Genomic DNA, 17,649 nt, shown 5'->3' with positions numbered 1-17,649 from the left:
ATTTCCTGTAACTTTTCAAATTAATGAAATGAAGCGTGTACCGGACAATGAACTGTGAATTGTTAGAGCACTCGAATGGCGTGACGCGAATTGAGAGAAATTGTGACTGCGCTCAGGGCCAAACGAGTCTATAAACACTGCGAGCCGCTGGAGTTCACTGAGCTGGTCGAACAAATGGCATTCAATATACAAATGGAAAAATGTGCAGGAAGCAATGCATGCTATTCAGAATGAAGCAGTGCAGGTCGGTAAAAATGAAGAACCGCACACAGCAGGTTGCAGGTCGCCAGCTGCAGGCACGCAGCAGGTTGCAGGTCACCAGCTGTAGAGGTGGCAGGAAGAACCTGCCGGTTTCGTAGCCGCGCTATGAAGGTCGCTGGCTTCTAACGGTCCGCGCGGTCTACTGCCGCTGCCGCCGCCGGTCTTCAGTAGTACCGTTTTTCATACAATTTTATTATAGTTTATTTTTTGCTTGTGTTTATGAGAGATGTTTTGTTCATGATCCATAGTAAAATTGAAATTAGTTATAACCGCATTTGAAGAATGTTTCGCAAAAATACGTTGAAATTTAAAACTGCTGCCGGTCTTCAGTCGTCGCGTTTTTTCTGTGGTCTACAATTTTATTCCTTGTTTTTTTTTTTATCCATAAGACAAACTTCCCTCAGCATCCATATTATCATTGAAATTCTTTGATACCCGCGCTTGAAGAATAATACATGTAAAATATGTTTCAATGGAAAGTGAAAAAGTTTGGTCTTCAAAGCGAGCTGTAAACTGGCGTTCGATTTCAGTTTATCAGGCACAAAAACGAGTTCTTTTTATTCCAAGAACATAGTGATAAGATAACAATTGATCTTCCTCGATCAGCGCTCATGAGATAATTATGTTCTCGACTCTCAAAATGTATGCTTCTTATATATAGTTTATGGCAGTGGCTTGATGTAAAACTTGTTTGCCTACTGAATATTGCCAAAATGATTTGGTACTAAAAGCAAATGAACTACTCTTCATTACAAATGGATACTCCTCATTTTCGTTTGGATATATATAATATGACCGTCAATTTTGCGGTTTTAACAGTTTGAAATTATTTTTTTCCCAACAAAATAAAGCAATAAAAGCTTTTAAAATAAATTCCTTAATTTCATTTTATCGTTTAATGCCATTTTAATTCCACTTACACCTAACTATAAATTCATTCATCAATCAAAGCCATTTTCTTACGTTGTTCGCTTACTGATACGGGAAACGTTAATCGTATCTGAAATGTGTAATTGATGAAATTAGTTTAATAATTAATCATTTATTAATGATAATGACATCCCTTACAGGAGATGGCGAACGGACGCAGCGGCGACCCCAGGACGCCGATGGCGTGGCAGCACCGCGACCTCAACTACCACCAGTCCGGCTACCAGGACCGATANGGTACAGGGCGGGGATATAGACCAGGTACTGGGCGGGGATACGGGCCAGGTACTGGGCGGGGGTGTGGACCATTTTACTTTGGTTTCATTGACAATTATTCGCAGATAACAAATAATTATTTTCCTGTTCAATAGCAATAACAAGAAATTGTTTTCCTGGCAGGAGTCGACAGTGGGCGCATGGGGCCGCCGTCTAACAGCGACCGCCTGAGTCACCGCACCGACAAGAGCTGGGTCACACAGAGGGATTCCTCCCAGGGGATGCTGCCCGCATACGGCCCCCAACCTCCTCCCTCGCACTATCCCCCCAGAGATTACAGTGCCTCCAGAGGGGATTATCCTCCTAGGGATTATCCTCACTCACGCGACATGTCCCCCACTGACCACTTCTCTCCCCCACCACACCACCCGTCCGCTCGACAGCCACACGACTCGCGACACTCAGGCACAGCTACATCCACGATTTCCTCTTCATCCAGTGAGGATGAAAGCGACCAGCCGCCCCCTCCCCAAGGTCATCCCGCTGCTCATCCTGCTTACGGATACTCCACAGGATATTATCCTGGATATCCTCCATCTCGGGCAGGATATGCCCCGTCTGTAGTGCCCCCTTACCAGCAAGGGACCCTGAAGTCTGCCAAATCAGTGCCCGCTCTTGTCGCGGCGACGTACGACGGTGAACCGTGTCCTGTCCACCACGGCATCATGCCTCCTGGTCCCCCTATGTCCATGCCCCCCATGATACACCCAGGATACGCTACACTTGGGCACCCACGTCGAGCTGCGTCAATCTACGACATGCGTATGATGTCCCCTCCCCCTACAATCTACGGCACACTCCCCATGCCTCCTCCCCCGATCATGCACGACGCTCGTAGTCTCGTGGGGTCCACCATCATGGGACCTGCAGCGCCAGGGGCGCCCCTAGGAATCCCAGCACAACTGCTGCCCCCCATGGCCCGTCCCAGACCTGTAGTGATCGGCGAGGGCGGCACCCCAGAGGTTCTCCCAGTTCGGGGGGGCAACGACAAAGGCGCGACGCTCCCGAAGGCGTTGCTGGCCAGCAAAGCCGCTGCTGCAGCAGGCGTGGGCTCCGACGATGGGAAAGTGGTGAAGCCCTTCTGCTGCAGGGGCGGCATGTGCGTGACGTGGATTATCCTCGGCGTCGTCGTTATCGGCATTTTGCTAACTCTCATGCTGCTCTTTATTTTGTAATTGGTAACCGGGATTTACTCAGGATAAATCCAACCATAATGGTTAACTGTTTTCCAATGCATTAATTAAAGTAACTTGGATTTGTTCAAACGGCTGAGCCTTTGTGGTAAAAATGTACTCGAATTGATGTATATTTAAGATACTTTATTCCGAGTTAAGAGCAAGTTAAAATTAGAACACATCTTCCTAGAATCTCTACTAAAATTATTCATGTGAATGTAAACAATAACTATCAGGTTTACGTAGGAAGGTTCCGCCTGTCAACGCTGCATACGCAGTGAGATCGAATTTAATTAATGTAACGCGTCCAATGTTTTAATTTAAGGTACCGCGTCTGAGAGCCCAACATGTAACGCTCATTTGATTATTTTAAGAATTATTCTAAAGAATTTTAATTTATATTGATAAGTTCGTGCAATATGGTCAGTGGAACTTATCCTCAATAATTTTTTTTTTAAATTATGCGGCCGTATAGTTCATGACAAAGCTTGGTGTTGGTCATTATTAGATATCAGGTCAAATTTAATGCGCTATGCACATTACATAATGCGTCTTTATAGTACACAAAGAGAAATATGTGAGAATTTGTCCAAAAAAGTGATGCTCTTTTTATTTTGGCCCGTGTGTGGGTGTGTCATCCTGACCCATAATAGCCTACAAAAAGTCGTATCAGCGGTACGTCCTTGTCGCTATATGGACAAAATGAACCATTGATTTTTCAGAGTGCGATATTAAGGTATTTGAATGTACTGCTCAGGCTGACCGTAGAGGTTGTGGTGGATCTTGGATAGTTCAGCGGCTTGAGTTTCCTAGCGCTAGAAAAAGTAAAATCAATACGGATTGTCCAGCAAAATATTGAATATACTATATACTAAATATCCTAGCACTAGAAGACGTAAAAAATAATCCTGCCAAATATAATCCTGCGAGCCACAACTTAATTAGCCCTATGAAGCGGTTATTGCTCAGGCATTTGTTTATATATATCTTTTAATATTAGGACTTATGTGTTACTATTAAATGGCCTCTTGCAATAGAGAAAGCAAAAATCTTTGATGAATTTACACACATAACTCAAATTAGGATAATATCTCTACTTTGACTATTGTACTATGTCAGTTGTATGTGTCGCCAGATTTTTTGTTAAAACTTTATATTTAAAGCCTTGAGAGCCGTCAATATAAAAAGCAGGTTTGTCTTAGCGGTAAATGAGACGTTACATGTTCCACCTCATATTCTGTGGCATGTTCATGAGGTGTTCTCCATGTTCTCGAATACACGAGACTGATGTTCTAAATGTTCTCAAATAAAGGGAACTGTTCGTTCATTGAGTTGTTCTTCACACACCATCAGAACACACGGCTCAGTGTATATTTAACCTTCATTTTTGAATGGTTTTAGCCTTGTTTGAAAAACTTGTTTGCAGTTGGTATTGATTTTGGTTTTTGATTGCATATAAATAACAATAAAGTTTAATAATAAAAAAATGAAATTGATCGATATGAAGTAATCATATCGAGGTTATCATAATGATATTACCTCGGTATTATTTAATGACTATTCTTTCGACTAATTCTATGATGGGCGAAACTTTTTCAACTACAAGATTTACTTTAACCGGAAATTACAGATCATTATTTTTAAAATTTTCATCGTACAATAAAGTAAGCCAGTTTTATCATAACAGTATATAGAATGCAGCTTAAAGGCAAAAAAGTCTCTCGTCCTAAACATAAAAACTGAACAAATTCGAAACAATTTTCTTCTGGTCATGACTCCCACAAGTATTCTATATACCGCCAGCTAAACAAAAGTACGCCCAATTCTTGGGTCTTTCTCCCATTATACCAACGTAACTCTTCGAAGTAATGGCGGAAAATATTGAAAATGTTCTCAGGAATCGGAGGCAGCGGATGCCGGGACGATGGAGCTTTGAAAGAAGTCAGCAGAGAATCAGCGTTATTCTACATGGACTTTTCCTATTGCAGATGTGCTTCATTATCCTTTTTTTCGAGGACCGTACAACGGAACAATTGTTACGATTCGCCGTGCAGAACAACATGCTGCTGGACAACGCGGCGGAAGAAATGAAAAATACTAATTTGCTAGCTAATCTTTATAGCGTTTTCGTGCAGCAGTGGAGCTCGAAAATGTCGGACGCAATAGGTCCTCTTTTCATCCGCTTTATCAACGTAAATACGAGGAAATGCAATCCAAAATCTGAGTTTCAGTGCCTTCTTCCTATCCTCTTTGATGACATCGCAGTTGAACGGCAGATCAGTCGAGATATGAGCGAGCTTCCAACATGGAGACTGACACACTGCAATGGAGGGGTCCTCAAGATGTCCTTTAAAGAAGACAGCGAAGAAACCCGGGTATCAAGTGCACGGTGTTTTACGTGCTCTTATCCATCTGCCGGCCACGTGCTAATCGTGCCCAAGTTCACGCACAACAGTTCTCTCTATGAGCGTTGTTTCTCGGAAATCGTAGATTGCATGCACGAACAAGTGCGGGATGGATTCATGCACCCAGAATTGCGATTTATCCAATTCAGTTTGGCATTTCGTGACCGCCAAACTGACATTTTTTACGAGGTCTACCTCACATTCGAGAGGATCGTGGCGTGGAACTGGCGGCACACCAGCAGAATAGAGCTCGGTTACATCAGAGGTGCCTTCCAGGTGGGCAACTTCCACAACTCCGCTGATAGCATCTACATCACTTTACTTACACTGTCAGTTCTCGCTGTCGTGACTATTACACTGTGGGACTTTACGTTCGTTTTCAAAAAATCTGTCCTCACTTCGGAAATATTCTGGTTCAGACAAGTTGTAAATATCCTGCTTATTTCATGCACAGCAGTCACTCTGAAGAATCATTTCTGGATGGTGTTCAATTTCGAAGAGACGATTGACCATATAGAAACAGACGGACGAGAAAGAAGGATTTCACCATTTCTTCACTTACAATCTCTAAACAACCAGCTGCTAAGTGCCACTTTAGCGTTAAGTTGCGCTAAACTTACTCTGTACGATGATTATTTCTTCACGACGCTAACGATTTTCGTGACGGCACTTCGCAAGGGCGTCACCAGGTCGCGCTACTTCTTCTGCTATTTGGTGTTTGTTTACGTGTGCTTTGCGCAAATCGCCTCTCTACTCTTCAGACGCTGCGGCGTAAGAATACAGTCCTTCCTAGATGCAGTAATCTACACCCACCTGCTCCTAACAGGCAATGAAGAGGACATGATACATGGCGTTCACATGAAAGACCCTCGTGGTCACTGTAAGACAGTGGAAGTCATTTTTAAGATTGCACTCCAGGTGATTATGAAGATGATTCTTCTTACGATTATTCTCTCCCAGTTTCTGGGCATGGTGCAGAGCGTGCGGGTCTCTGCAATCAATCGGAGGAACAGATTGCAACGCAGAAGAGAGCTTCAGGAAGCTCATCATTTCAGGCTTCAGGCGGATCAACCAAGAGTGAACTTCAAAAATCAATGAAGCTTCCAACGCTATGGAAAATTAAAGCACAACTCAAGATTAGTCGCTACCACAACTGAAAGAGATTCGTGTTTAGTTTATCACGAGGACCAGGTAAATTTCATGAACGATATGCCGTTTTCGTTGACGACTGCGACTTTTTGTTTTATTGGCATTCGTTGTTTTGAAAAAAGTCCAGGAGACAAGATTCTAAATCAACACCAAGCCTACAAATTTAGTAACAAGAACGGAGGAATTTACATTCGGAGTACAGTAGGTACTCCAGAAGGACCGAAATGCGTCTTCGTAATTTCAAGATGAAGCCTCGAGATGGACTACAGCAAGCAAGCCGTCTAGTGCTCTCATGAATCATCGCTATCGAGATAAATTCCTGTACTTCGTTGGGATTATACTTGGCCCACTTGTCAGTTTGGTTCATTTTCAATTTTAATCTACGCATAAAGAAGTTTTCATTAACTCATAGATGTTTGAACTGCAGATGATTGCGAATCATCTGATGATGTGATACTCTTACGTTTCCATAGATTGAAATTTTTTTATTAATAAAGAAATGCTTCCTGATACTATACTGAAATTTGGGATTTCGTATGTGATTATAACTGACCATTGTTAACTACGAATTTAGATAGAGATCCTTTTCAATACTTTTTATTTATTAAAAGTGAACAATACATTAAACATTGTGTAATTCTTCAATTCCCAAAGTTATAAGGCTTCGTATGAGAGTGTAACGGAAATAAATATGAAAAAATAAAAACAAAAGGGAAAAAAAATTGAAAATAAAAAAAAAAATCAAATAAAGCCGTTCCTTTCCCCAAATTAAGGAATTTTTAACCACTTGACCAAACAAGTTCAGCCAAATTATAGATGTATGCACGGTATATATGATAACCAGAGACGTGAGTGCACTTATTGTGAAAATGAGATCTAGAGGATGGCTGGATTAAAAAAAATGTTGTGAGATAGCCCTAGGCTGCGATTAATTAGAAACAGAAAACAATACGCAAATATCATTCGTAATCATTATCTTTACGTAATCATTATCTTATCATTCGTAAGATTTAAAATCAGAAATACTTATCAGCTTCATCAGGAGAATTAAACTTGAATGTGTTACATGGAATTGCAACGAAAGTTTCTAAGCATCGCGTTTGAAAGGGCATAAAACATCTAAAATTTAACTTAAAGATATTAACAACGTGAAAAAAGCCAATTCGAGTACCACATGTTCTTAAAAACATCGCGTGCAATGGATTTTTCAAGACAGTTGAGTGAATCTGCGCTGCCCATGAGAAACGTTCTGCTCATAAAAGGTGATATAAAAGTTCTACTCAGAGATGGCACTGGGGCCATACTTTCAAAACTCGCTAAGTGAACGTAAGTACTTGCGCTCTATTTTCTTGTCTATGATTGGTGGATTTTGCTCGAAAGACCGTCAATGATTGGCTAATGAACTTACGATCTCTTAACTTTTTTTGAAACTATGGGCCCTGGAGTTGAACTACTGGGGAAGGCTGAAACACCTGGAACTGTACTCACTGGAGAGAAGAAGGGAAAGGTATATCATACTGTACACTTGGAAGATGATAAACGGACTGGCTCCCAACTTTGAGAGTGAGAACTCCAAAATAATGACATATTACAACGAAAGAAGGGGGAGACTGTGCAAGGTTCCCCATTTAATACCCTCTCTAATATTCTATACAGTTACTACATACTTTTCTATTACTTTTTTGATGAAGTTGAACTATCTCATCTCATCTATTGCATTAAATGCAGAAATGAATGCGTTGAGCTGTCAGTGTGATGTGAGATGGTAGATCTTTTAAATCGTATATATAGTATATTATATTATATACATTAAATCGTTTAAATAGATATTAAACTTCGCCAATATTGCCTGCTTTCAACGACACGTGTAGACCCTGTGCAAAGCAGTCAAGCTCGTGAAAAATGCTGACGCTTACTAGATTCATGCCAGAGCTTCCTTCTTATTAATGAAGTCACTTCCATTCTCTGCACCGACGGCATTCCTTTCTGACAAGTTCAATTTTTTTTTGTAATTAAATATATTATGTAGCCAGCATGCAAATAGTTTTTGCTCCGTCATAAGCACAAAAGCGAGGATACACAATGCAGTACCAGCATTAGCAGCTATTTAATTATGCTGATAATTTAATTGGCCAGCGATACCCCTTATGAGTGCTCTCTCTTATTGAGGACACATAGAATAACTCAATGATTTAACTGCAAGCGCTACTAGTAGAAGACGCTACAAGTTTTCCCTGCGAACATCCTAATAGGATCCGACCTGTTAGCTGTCTAAGTTTCTGTTTATAAACTAAAAGATTTAGACCATCATAAACTATGAAGTTTATGATGGTCAAAAGCCATCATAAACTTCAGCAGGGGTAGAGTTGCATTTACGCACGATGCATCAACAAAAGGCAATGACACAAAAGACGCGCGCTGTAAACACTGAGATGCAAGTGCCGTGCGTAAGAAAATGTGTCACTATTTGGACAATACGACATATTTATTTTTCAGAGTGAAGTCTTCGATAATAATAAAGTTTGAACAGATACGTTAGTCTAAAGAGAGATCTTTGCTTGGAATTATAGCATACGCAAAGCTAAAAGAATTACAAATTTTAGTATACTAAAGATTCCGCTTCAGACTCTCCATCTCCACATCACATGACATTTCCTTCTCAATATCGACGTCTTCTGAGTCCAACCGCCCCATCATCGGCCGGGGCCCCATCATCGGTCGCCGCCCCATCATCGGCCGCCGCCCCATCATCAGCCGTCGCTTCATCATCGGCCGGTGCCCCATCATCGGGCGGTGCCCCATCATCGGCCGCCGCCCCATCATCAGCCGCCGCCCCATCATCAGCCGCCGCCCCATCATCAGCCGCCGCCCCATCATCAGCCGGGGTAGGATCATCAAAGATGATCTCGTCGGCGTCAGGAGCGCGAGGCATGAAGTCTTCCCCAGGATACATGGAGCTGAAGACGCGCTTTGCCTGAACACATAAAGTTCGTGCTTACAACAAAGAGATGAATAATAATCACAAAATAAATGATAATAACAACGAGATAAATAATAATAACAATATAAATAATAAAAATAACAAAATAAATAATAATAACAAGATAAATAATAATAATAACTATCTCCAATCCTTGATTCTCATGTACGCGTGTGTACTCGATGCATTTATTCAAAATAAAATAGCATAGTATGATTATTAATTAAGCAGATTTATAGTCTGAAAAAAAAACTGTCGCCAGGTGAGAACCATACACCGTCAAACTAATACAACAATTTTCTGATGAAATTAAGCAGAAATTTCAGGTGCAATAGAGCTTTTATGTACCAAAACTGAACACGTCGGAAACGCTTTATCCCTCTACCGCAGTATGTCACTCTCCGGGAACATAACTTTCAACTTAAATTATACGTAAACTATTACTTCAAACTCATTCATCACTTGCTAGGATATATTAATAACTTGACTGCTCATTCATTATCTATCTTAAAACGTATCTTAAATCATAAACAACATATTGGTAAAGTTTTATTTACACATTCATGAAAAATGTGCAATTTCAATTTGTCTGAATATACAAAAAGAGAAATACAATTGAATGCAAGGTATAAATAAGCTCGGTGAGCACAGAGCAGACACTGCAGACAAGAGCAGAGCACAATGAAGCAACTGTATGCAATCAAATAACGTAGCCCAATCAATCAACTACGAGCTATCAAACATCTAACCAACCCGATTCCAGAGAAAGCCAAATTATTCACTCATTACCTGATTAAAATAGAGAGAATACAAAAGAGGCGACTCGACATTTCCTCCCGAGTCTAACGCGGCTTCTGTGCCTCCGACTGCAGGTGCCAAAACTCCAGATTGTGAAGCGGACTCAGAGTCGTCACCGCTACACGACTCGTTACGTTGAGTGGAGTCTGATTCATCCGTAGGTGGAGTGTCGAGAGCAGCTCCTGCCTCTCGAGTTGTTGCAGTTTCTACCCCGCCAGGAGTGTTTGAAGAAGGTGATGGCGGTCTAGGGGCGTTGCGAGGACCACAGCGGCGATAATGATCGAGAAGCTTGTCTAGTGTTGGGCGGAGGTCTTCTTCTGCGTTGTTGCCGGTGCAGGTGAGGTGCAGAAGCCCTGTAATTAGAAGTAATCGTCATTCCTAGTTACAAATTATGTTCCCAAGAGCACAATCACTCGTAATAAACGAATACTTTAAGAACAATTATAATTAACATTTAACGATAGCGGAAAAATCGTATCTACGAAATACTTTTTATACGTAGAACTGAATGAGAATGCAGTCATAGGTAACGTTGCATCAATACCCATACACTATATAAATCAGCATCAAACTTCGTGCCAATATCATGGTAGCTTTTGTGTAAATCCTGTAGTTCATTGACAAAACAGAAGCACATCGACGAGAAGAAACAGGTGTTGGGGGCGCAGGTGCTGGCACAGTATAAGATTAAGCCACACTCTACGAACAGGTGTTGGGGGCGCAGGTGCTGGCACAGTATAAGATTAAGCCACACTCTACGAACAGGTGTTGGGGGCGCAGGTGCTGGTGTCGGCAGCGAACTGCATGGCTGTGATGGGTTGTCCAGCGGGTCCCGGCAGCAGCACCAGAGACACGCCCCCAGTGCTGCTGACCTGCGATGTCTGACCTGAACCTGCATCGGTCGAGGCAAGTTCTTCCGACGACGGGAAAGATTGAAGAATATCCCTGAAAATAATAATTATTGTTCTATAACATTGACCAGTGGAAATGCAAGCAACAGGTAATTAATTAATGAAAGTTTTAGTTCACTAGCGTGCGTTATCATATGGTAGTGGCAGGACTATCGCTGACGGGAACAATCAAAGCCCTCATGAACGATACTGCCGAAAGTAAGCAATGTTAAATTACCTATAATTAATACCGTGATTTTTTTTAAATTTTACCCATCTTGTAGCTATATATTTTTGTAGTAGTTTATCTCTGCAAAACAGACACAATCAAAACACAAAAAACTTTATTTATGTTTGACTTGAATATCGTTTTGGATAATAATCTTTCCAGTGCCTTTATGAACCAATTATTGTTCTAATTATTATTATGATGCTTTAGGCAGGACAATTTATTCAATGAAATTATTCCTAAAAATTTTTCGCATGATTCGGTGTCACGGATTAGCTTAAGTGATCACAAGTTCAAGAAAAATCTGAACAAGAAAGTGAAAAATGTTTACAGGGACAAGTGCACAAAGAGAAAAACAAATGTGTTCAACACGATTAGAAAAATAGGAAATGTGTTCAACATGATGAGAAATAGAGCAGATGTGTTCAAAATGATGAGAAAAAGAGCAGATGTGTTCAACACGATGAGAAAAAAATATTCAACAAAAGAATTTTTACACTGTAACAGAGACAGTCAAAGCTTTTTCATTTCATTCACTCCCCATTCCCACACCCCAAACAATTGAGCTTCCTTAACTCAACCTGTCGATCACACCGCTTATTATTAACAATTTATTCTTCTAACGCCCCGAGGTTTGGGACATTCACTAACTCAACCTGTCGATCACCCGCTTATTATTAACAATTTATTCTTGAAACGCGCCGAGATTTTGGACATCCACTAACTCAACCCGTCGATCACATCGCTTATTATTAACAATTTATTCTTCTAACGCCCCGAGGTTTGGGACATTCACTAACTCAAACCGTCGATCACACCGTCTATTATTAACGATTTATTCTTCTAAAGCGCCGAGGTTTTGGACATTCACCAACTCAACCTTTCGATCACATCGCTTATTATTAACAATTTATTCTTCTAACACGCCGAGATTTTGGACATTCATTAACTCAACCTGTCGATCACACCGCTTACGGTTATTAACAATTTCGGACATTCACCTATCAACAATAGCGACGGCTCTTGAGAGCGACGAAGTGCCACTGGAACAAGAGAAGGCGTCACAGTAAACGTCCTCAAGGACCAGGTGCTTACAGCTGAAGCGACGCCCTTCAGAGAGCACACTTAGAACAACAGGACCGCTGACATTTCCTTCGTCAGCGTTGCTACTGATGACAGTGTCAGGAGCAGCTGTGTGAGAAGCGTCAGCAGTGCTGCTGCCGACCTTTCCATTGTCAGCAGTGGTGCTGCTGCTGACAGTGTCAGGAGCAGCAGGCTGCCGTCCAGCGTCAGCAGTCAAGACAGACAAGATGCCGCGCTCCAGGATGTACGTTCCTCCAAACACGGCACACAATCTGTAGGCCAATATTCAATTTCAGTCTTCAAGTAATGAACATAAGAAATTCATTTCTTTATTTTATATTATATTAGGAAATTACTTTACTGCAGCTTCGTAAAAACAAATGCAGAAGAAAGCCACGCAGAGCCGAAAATCTACAAAGGAAGGCAGTATATTCGCCGCTGATATACAGGGAGGCTAAGAAGCCTACACTACAATATAGGTAATTTATTTTACACATATAATACTTTTAAACAAGCTAGACAGCCAGTTCATAGTAAGAACTTGCAATTTTAATTTATTTTACACATTAAAACACGCAGGACACCCCTAATATTAAGATGACCAACAACCTGCAGAAGGCCTGAGGGAGTTCGCCGCTGCCATAGAGGGGCGCCAGGAAGGGCGACGCCCCATAGCGCCCCAGGCTGGTGAGGAAGAGGTGCAGGGCGCGTAGCCCCTCCTCGACGGTGGCATGAGGGCTGCACATCGTCATGCCCTCCAGCACGTACTGCTGCAGGTCTCCAAGACATAATATGGCAAGCAATATAATATATGAAAAATAAAGTCTTTAAATGTTCCTCGATTGCTTGAATCGCAGATAAACCAAAAATACCTAAACAAAAATGATTGATCAACAACAAAAATATCATTGGTGTCTTACTTTCTTAGACTCACCAATTCATTCAGTGTCAAAAACTACTAAAATATCTCTGCCATTCTAATACGTACAGTATTATAGATATTGCCACTATTTAATTCACTCATTCCCCTTAATAGCAATGATAATATAGATATTAGATAATATTATTGATAAGGATATTAGAACTAAAGCAGACCTTGCCAGCGCTCTGGCTGTTCGGTGTAGACGGCAGCAAACTGTAAAAATTTCATCAGGATTCTTTTCTGCAGCAAACTGACGGCCTTTGAACTGAAGACCTGCGCTCTACTGCAGGGGACAGAGAACAGCTGGTCCTCCCTCCAGCACAACTGCCGCGTGATGCACTTGAACTCCAGATACCTGCCAGATACAGGTACTGTACAGTGCTACTGTACCTGTAGTACTGTACAGTGCTACTGTACCTGTAGTACTGTACAGTGCTACAGTACCAGCACTACTGTACAGCACTACAGTACCAGCACTACTGTACAGCACTACAGTACCAGCACTACTGTACAGCACTACAGTACCAGCATTACTGTACAGCACTACAGCACCAGCATTACTGTACAGCACTACAGCACCAGCATTACTGTACAGCACTACAGTACCTGCATTACTGTACAGCACTACAGTACCTGCTGGTGTGGTGGTGAAGGTATCTTAGAGCTTCAGTTGAGTATATATTGAACTAAGATGGGCTCAAAGTTGCATCAAATTACAGTATATATTGCACTAGTTAAAAAAATGTTTCATCTTACAATTATTATGCAATACAGTTAGTGTTCACCTGGCCACGTTTGAAGATATGAGCAGCTCGACCATTTGACCTCTCGAGTACAGGATCTGTGTTGAAATAATATTAATAAGCCTGACTCTTGCATTTGAAATTTACACGTAATTCAGGATTAATCACAACTCAGGCACACATAAGTTATTGTTCATTGCTATTGCTCATCGTTATAAATATAAGATATTGCAAGACTTAAGAAAAATTATTCCACCCAGATCAATCACCCTAAAACATTTAAAATTAAAGTAATAAGAGATCCCTGAATATATATTACTTAAATTGAACTGATCATAGCAATTGCCATCAAAACAACAAGATATGCACCAGCAATTACAATGCTAGTGAGAAAGAAAAATGTTACAGAACCAAGTATGTATGTTTTCTATGAGAATTAAAGGAAAGAAGAATTAAAAGAATTATTTTTTTCCCTGCAATTGACAACACTAATTATTCAAGTTAGAAGCTGCTTGCCATTGCATAATTCTAATCCCCTTTTATAGATACCAGCTTTTGTTACACTCTTTTGTGATAAACTTAATAGGCAAAAATATTAAGGAGAAATGAAAGAAAATGAAAGAGATATGAAAGAGAAATGGAAGAAAAATGAAAGAGATATGAAAGAAACATTAAATAGTGATGTAAAATAAAATGAATGAGAAAAGATAGAGAGATAAAAGAAAATTGAAATGAAAAAGAAATGAATGAGACATAAAAGAGAAATGAAAGCAAAAAATAAATGGAATCAATGTTGCAAACTGAAGTGCAAGAAGATCGAGAATTAATCTAAGATATTTCTGCAAGAATAACTAACTTTTGGTGCTAAATCGATGTTATACCGTCGAGACTCCCGTAGCATTTCACTTTTTGACATCTTTGAGGTTGATGTTGTTTGAGGAATATCTGCATCTTTCAAATGATCTGAAAAAGTCATTAAAATAATGAAAATATTACAGTATTCATTTATAAGGCCACAATGAATGCACTGAATTCAACCATCTTATAAACTAATTATATTACTTAAAAAAATCTTATTTCCAATTTCTAGAAGTGACAAAAATATGTACACAAGAGGACAAAGAGATGCTTGTTGATATAAGACATGAGAAATTGTACTAAGAAGTTCTAACACAAGTTCTTGTTCAATGTCAACTACTAGTTCATGTAGTTAGCAATCGTGATGGTTCTTATCTAAAATTTTTGTAGCGAAAAAAAATAAGTACACGAGTAAACAAAGATATGCTTGTTGGCATAAGACATGTGAAATTGTAATAAGAAGTTCTTGTTCAATGTCAAAGTTCTACTACTTCATGTAGTTAGCAATCGTGATGGTATTTCTAAGAAAATAGTATAGGATCACCCTCACATGAGGAAGAAAAAATATATAATATGCACCATCAATAAATGACTTAACATGAACTCACCTTCAGGCAAAGCATTGTCCACAGCATCCATATGCTCTGATTCTTGTCTGGAAAAACATAGACAGAAAATAGATGGGAGAAAAAGAATAGTATAAAATTGATAATTAACAGGAATGAACTATGGAATGAACAGGTAATGGACAGGAATGAACAATGTGGACACTCTAGTAAGCAGAACTTGACTATCATCTACAAATCTCAAAATGAATATCAACCAGCATAGAAATATAATTGTTGATTGCTTTACGATTGCCTAAAAGAATAAAGATAAGGTACAGGATTTAACAGCCATAAATATTTTTATACAAGATTTAACATACAGAAATATTTTTATTAAAAATAAGGCTGTAAAGTTTACAGCATAAAGATAAACATCTAAATCTTTACGTCATGAAATGCTGTGAATTTCTAATTAAATATGCTCTGACAGTTAGGCAGCAAGCAAGAGCATGTAGAGTGGTGGTTAGACAAAATGATGGAAGCACCTGAGAAACGCACAAAATATATATATTTAGTTTTCTAATTGATTCTGATTTTCTTATAGGTTTTGAACTTTTGAACTGACGATGGAGCTGGACTCCGAAACGTTTTCATTCTTAAGAAATGGTTAATATTCTGGCTGTTTTCTTTTCTTTTAAATTCCTGACAAAATATATTTTAGTATGGTGTAGCAATTACAGTATGTGTTTTTTACAGTTTAGTATGGTGTATGTTCACCTTTTGTGGCAATTACAGTCTCCTTTCTCTGAGGTATTGATTCATACGAATTGTGAATGGTTTGCAAAGGAATTTTTATCCATTCTTCAGTTAAAACTCCCTCCAGCTCTTTTAAAGACGGTGGCAGCGGGAAACAACTTCTGACTTGCATCTCTAAAATCGACCATATATGCTCAATAATATTCAGGTCTGGTGATTGTGGTGGCCAAATGAGATGCTCTAATTCATTAGAATGTTCTTTGTGTCATTTTATAAAAGTTCCAGCTGTATGGAATCGGGTTTTATCATCTTGAAAGATGGCATTCACCTTTGGAAACAGTGCCTGAACCATTGGATGAACTTGGTCCACCAAAATTCCTAAATAGTCACCACTGTTGATTCTTCCTAGGAGCAAAATCATTGGCCCACCAATTTTCTAAGAAATAGCACTCTAGATCACCGGGATTGAAGGACGGGCGCTAGCGGGATTAAATAGCTAGCGGGAAGCGATGGGATTTAATGCCTCTTTTAGCTATTTCCAAACATAAACTCGGCCAGAGGTTAGAAATAAGATAAATAATGATTTTTCGGAGAAAATCTCCTTTTTCCACACTGCATCACAACAAAACAAGTATTAAATGCAGAAAAATTTAATATAAGACACCCATTTCTCAATAGAGCAAGCACCATAGTACCAGGAAAAACTTTTACCTATGCTCCCAATTATCAGTATAGAAAATCAATTTTTTCCCCATGAACATTTACGATCAGTGTTGAACTCAAACTTCTGGAGCATTTAAAGTGATGAATAGCTGTTGTGAGGTTCAATAAATGTTTGGGAACAATTCTAATCTTCAATCTCAGTGTTACACATTGGCATTCTTTGCAATGCCTTTGGTATCTGTAAATGCACTCCATTGCTATTTCTAAAACTTAACAGCAATGAAAAAAATTATTTTAAAAACTTGAAAGTAATTAATTAGAAGGCATTTGTTTGGACATGAGACACTTTGCCAGGTGAAGAGAGCATCTAGAGTGCCATGAAAAATACAAGCAGAAAAGCAGAGCAGTAAAAAATTTCTGTTTATCATTTTTTCATACCGTGAATGGTTTCAAGAATTGGAAGAAAAATAGGTGAGAATTATATTTATTTGAAAAAAATATGATTATAAATATTAAGAGGTCAATTGAGCTTCAATAATAATATCAATATCAAGAGGAACCATTAATTGTGGGATTCAGAAATGAAATTCAAGAGTCCCACACTGCTTTATCCACAATAATGTTGATTAATTTAACCAAAGTATTTTTTGAAACAAATGCTCAGGCTTTTTCTGATTCACTTAAAATAATTTAATTTATATTTTTAACATAAATCTGATAAAGCCAACATTATTGAACATTTATAAAATGTTGTGAAGTGCCTCATTGAGTGCCCTAATGACATTTATTTATCCCATATTCACCACAGACCTGGTATGCCATTGAGAACGGATGTTGGAGTAAACAGTTGCAGGTCTGTTGAGCAGCACCACCGTCTGTCCTTCCTCACACATGAAATCAACATCATCTCCAGGTTCTGTCAAAGTCACTACAGAAACAGGGAAAGATATCAGGATAGTATTCAACAAATTGAATGATAATAT

The 17,649-nt window shown here is 39.5% G+C and overlaps 2 protein-coding genes across 2 annotated transcripts; one reads left to right on the top strand and one right to left on the bottom strand.

Annotated features, from left to right (window-relative positions):
- Positions 1-1,332: 1,332 nt before the first annotated feature.
- On the top strand, positions 1,333-3,967 carry LOC108680252 (leucine-rich repeat extensin-like protein 2). The gene is made up of 2 exons (XM_018169039.2): positions 1,333-1,452; positions 1,591-3,967. Exons 1-2 carry the CDS (start codon positions 1,335-1,337, stop codon positions 2,640-2,642), a joined length of 1,170 nt encoding a protein of 389 aa, XP_018024528.2. The 5' UTR covers positions 1,333-1,334; the 3' UTR covers positions 2,643-3,967.
- Positions 3,968-8,855: 4,888 nt separating this feature from the next.
- Positions 8,856-17,594, bottom strand: LOC108680251 (rab proteins geranylgeranyltransferase component A 1; the record flags this gene model as incomplete). The annotated part of the gene is made up of 10 exons (XM_047881901.1): positions 8,856-9,190; positions 9,959-10,327; positions 10,738-10,919; positions 12,095-12,448; positions 12,786-12,954; positions 13,272-13,453; positions 13,884-13,939; positions 14,698-14,804; positions 15,308-15,354; positions 17,477-17,594. Coding segments are annotated over 10 exons (1,919 nt in total), but the record flags the coding sequence as incomplete, so codon positions are not given.
- Between the last annotated feature and the right edge of the window lie 55 nt (positions 17,595-17,649).

This window comes from Hyalella azteca, unplaced genomic scaffold, assembly GCF_000764305.2.
Source record: "Hyalella azteca isolate HAZT.00-mixed unplaced genomic scaffold, Hazt_2.0.2 contig9088, whole genome shotgun sequence".
NCBI lineage: Eukaryota > Metazoa > Arthropoda > Malacostraca > Amphipoda > Hyalellidae > Hyalella > Hyalella azteca.
The sequence above is the reverse complement of the archived record's forward strand: the minus strand, read 5'-3'. Positions and strand labels throughout refer to the sequence as shown.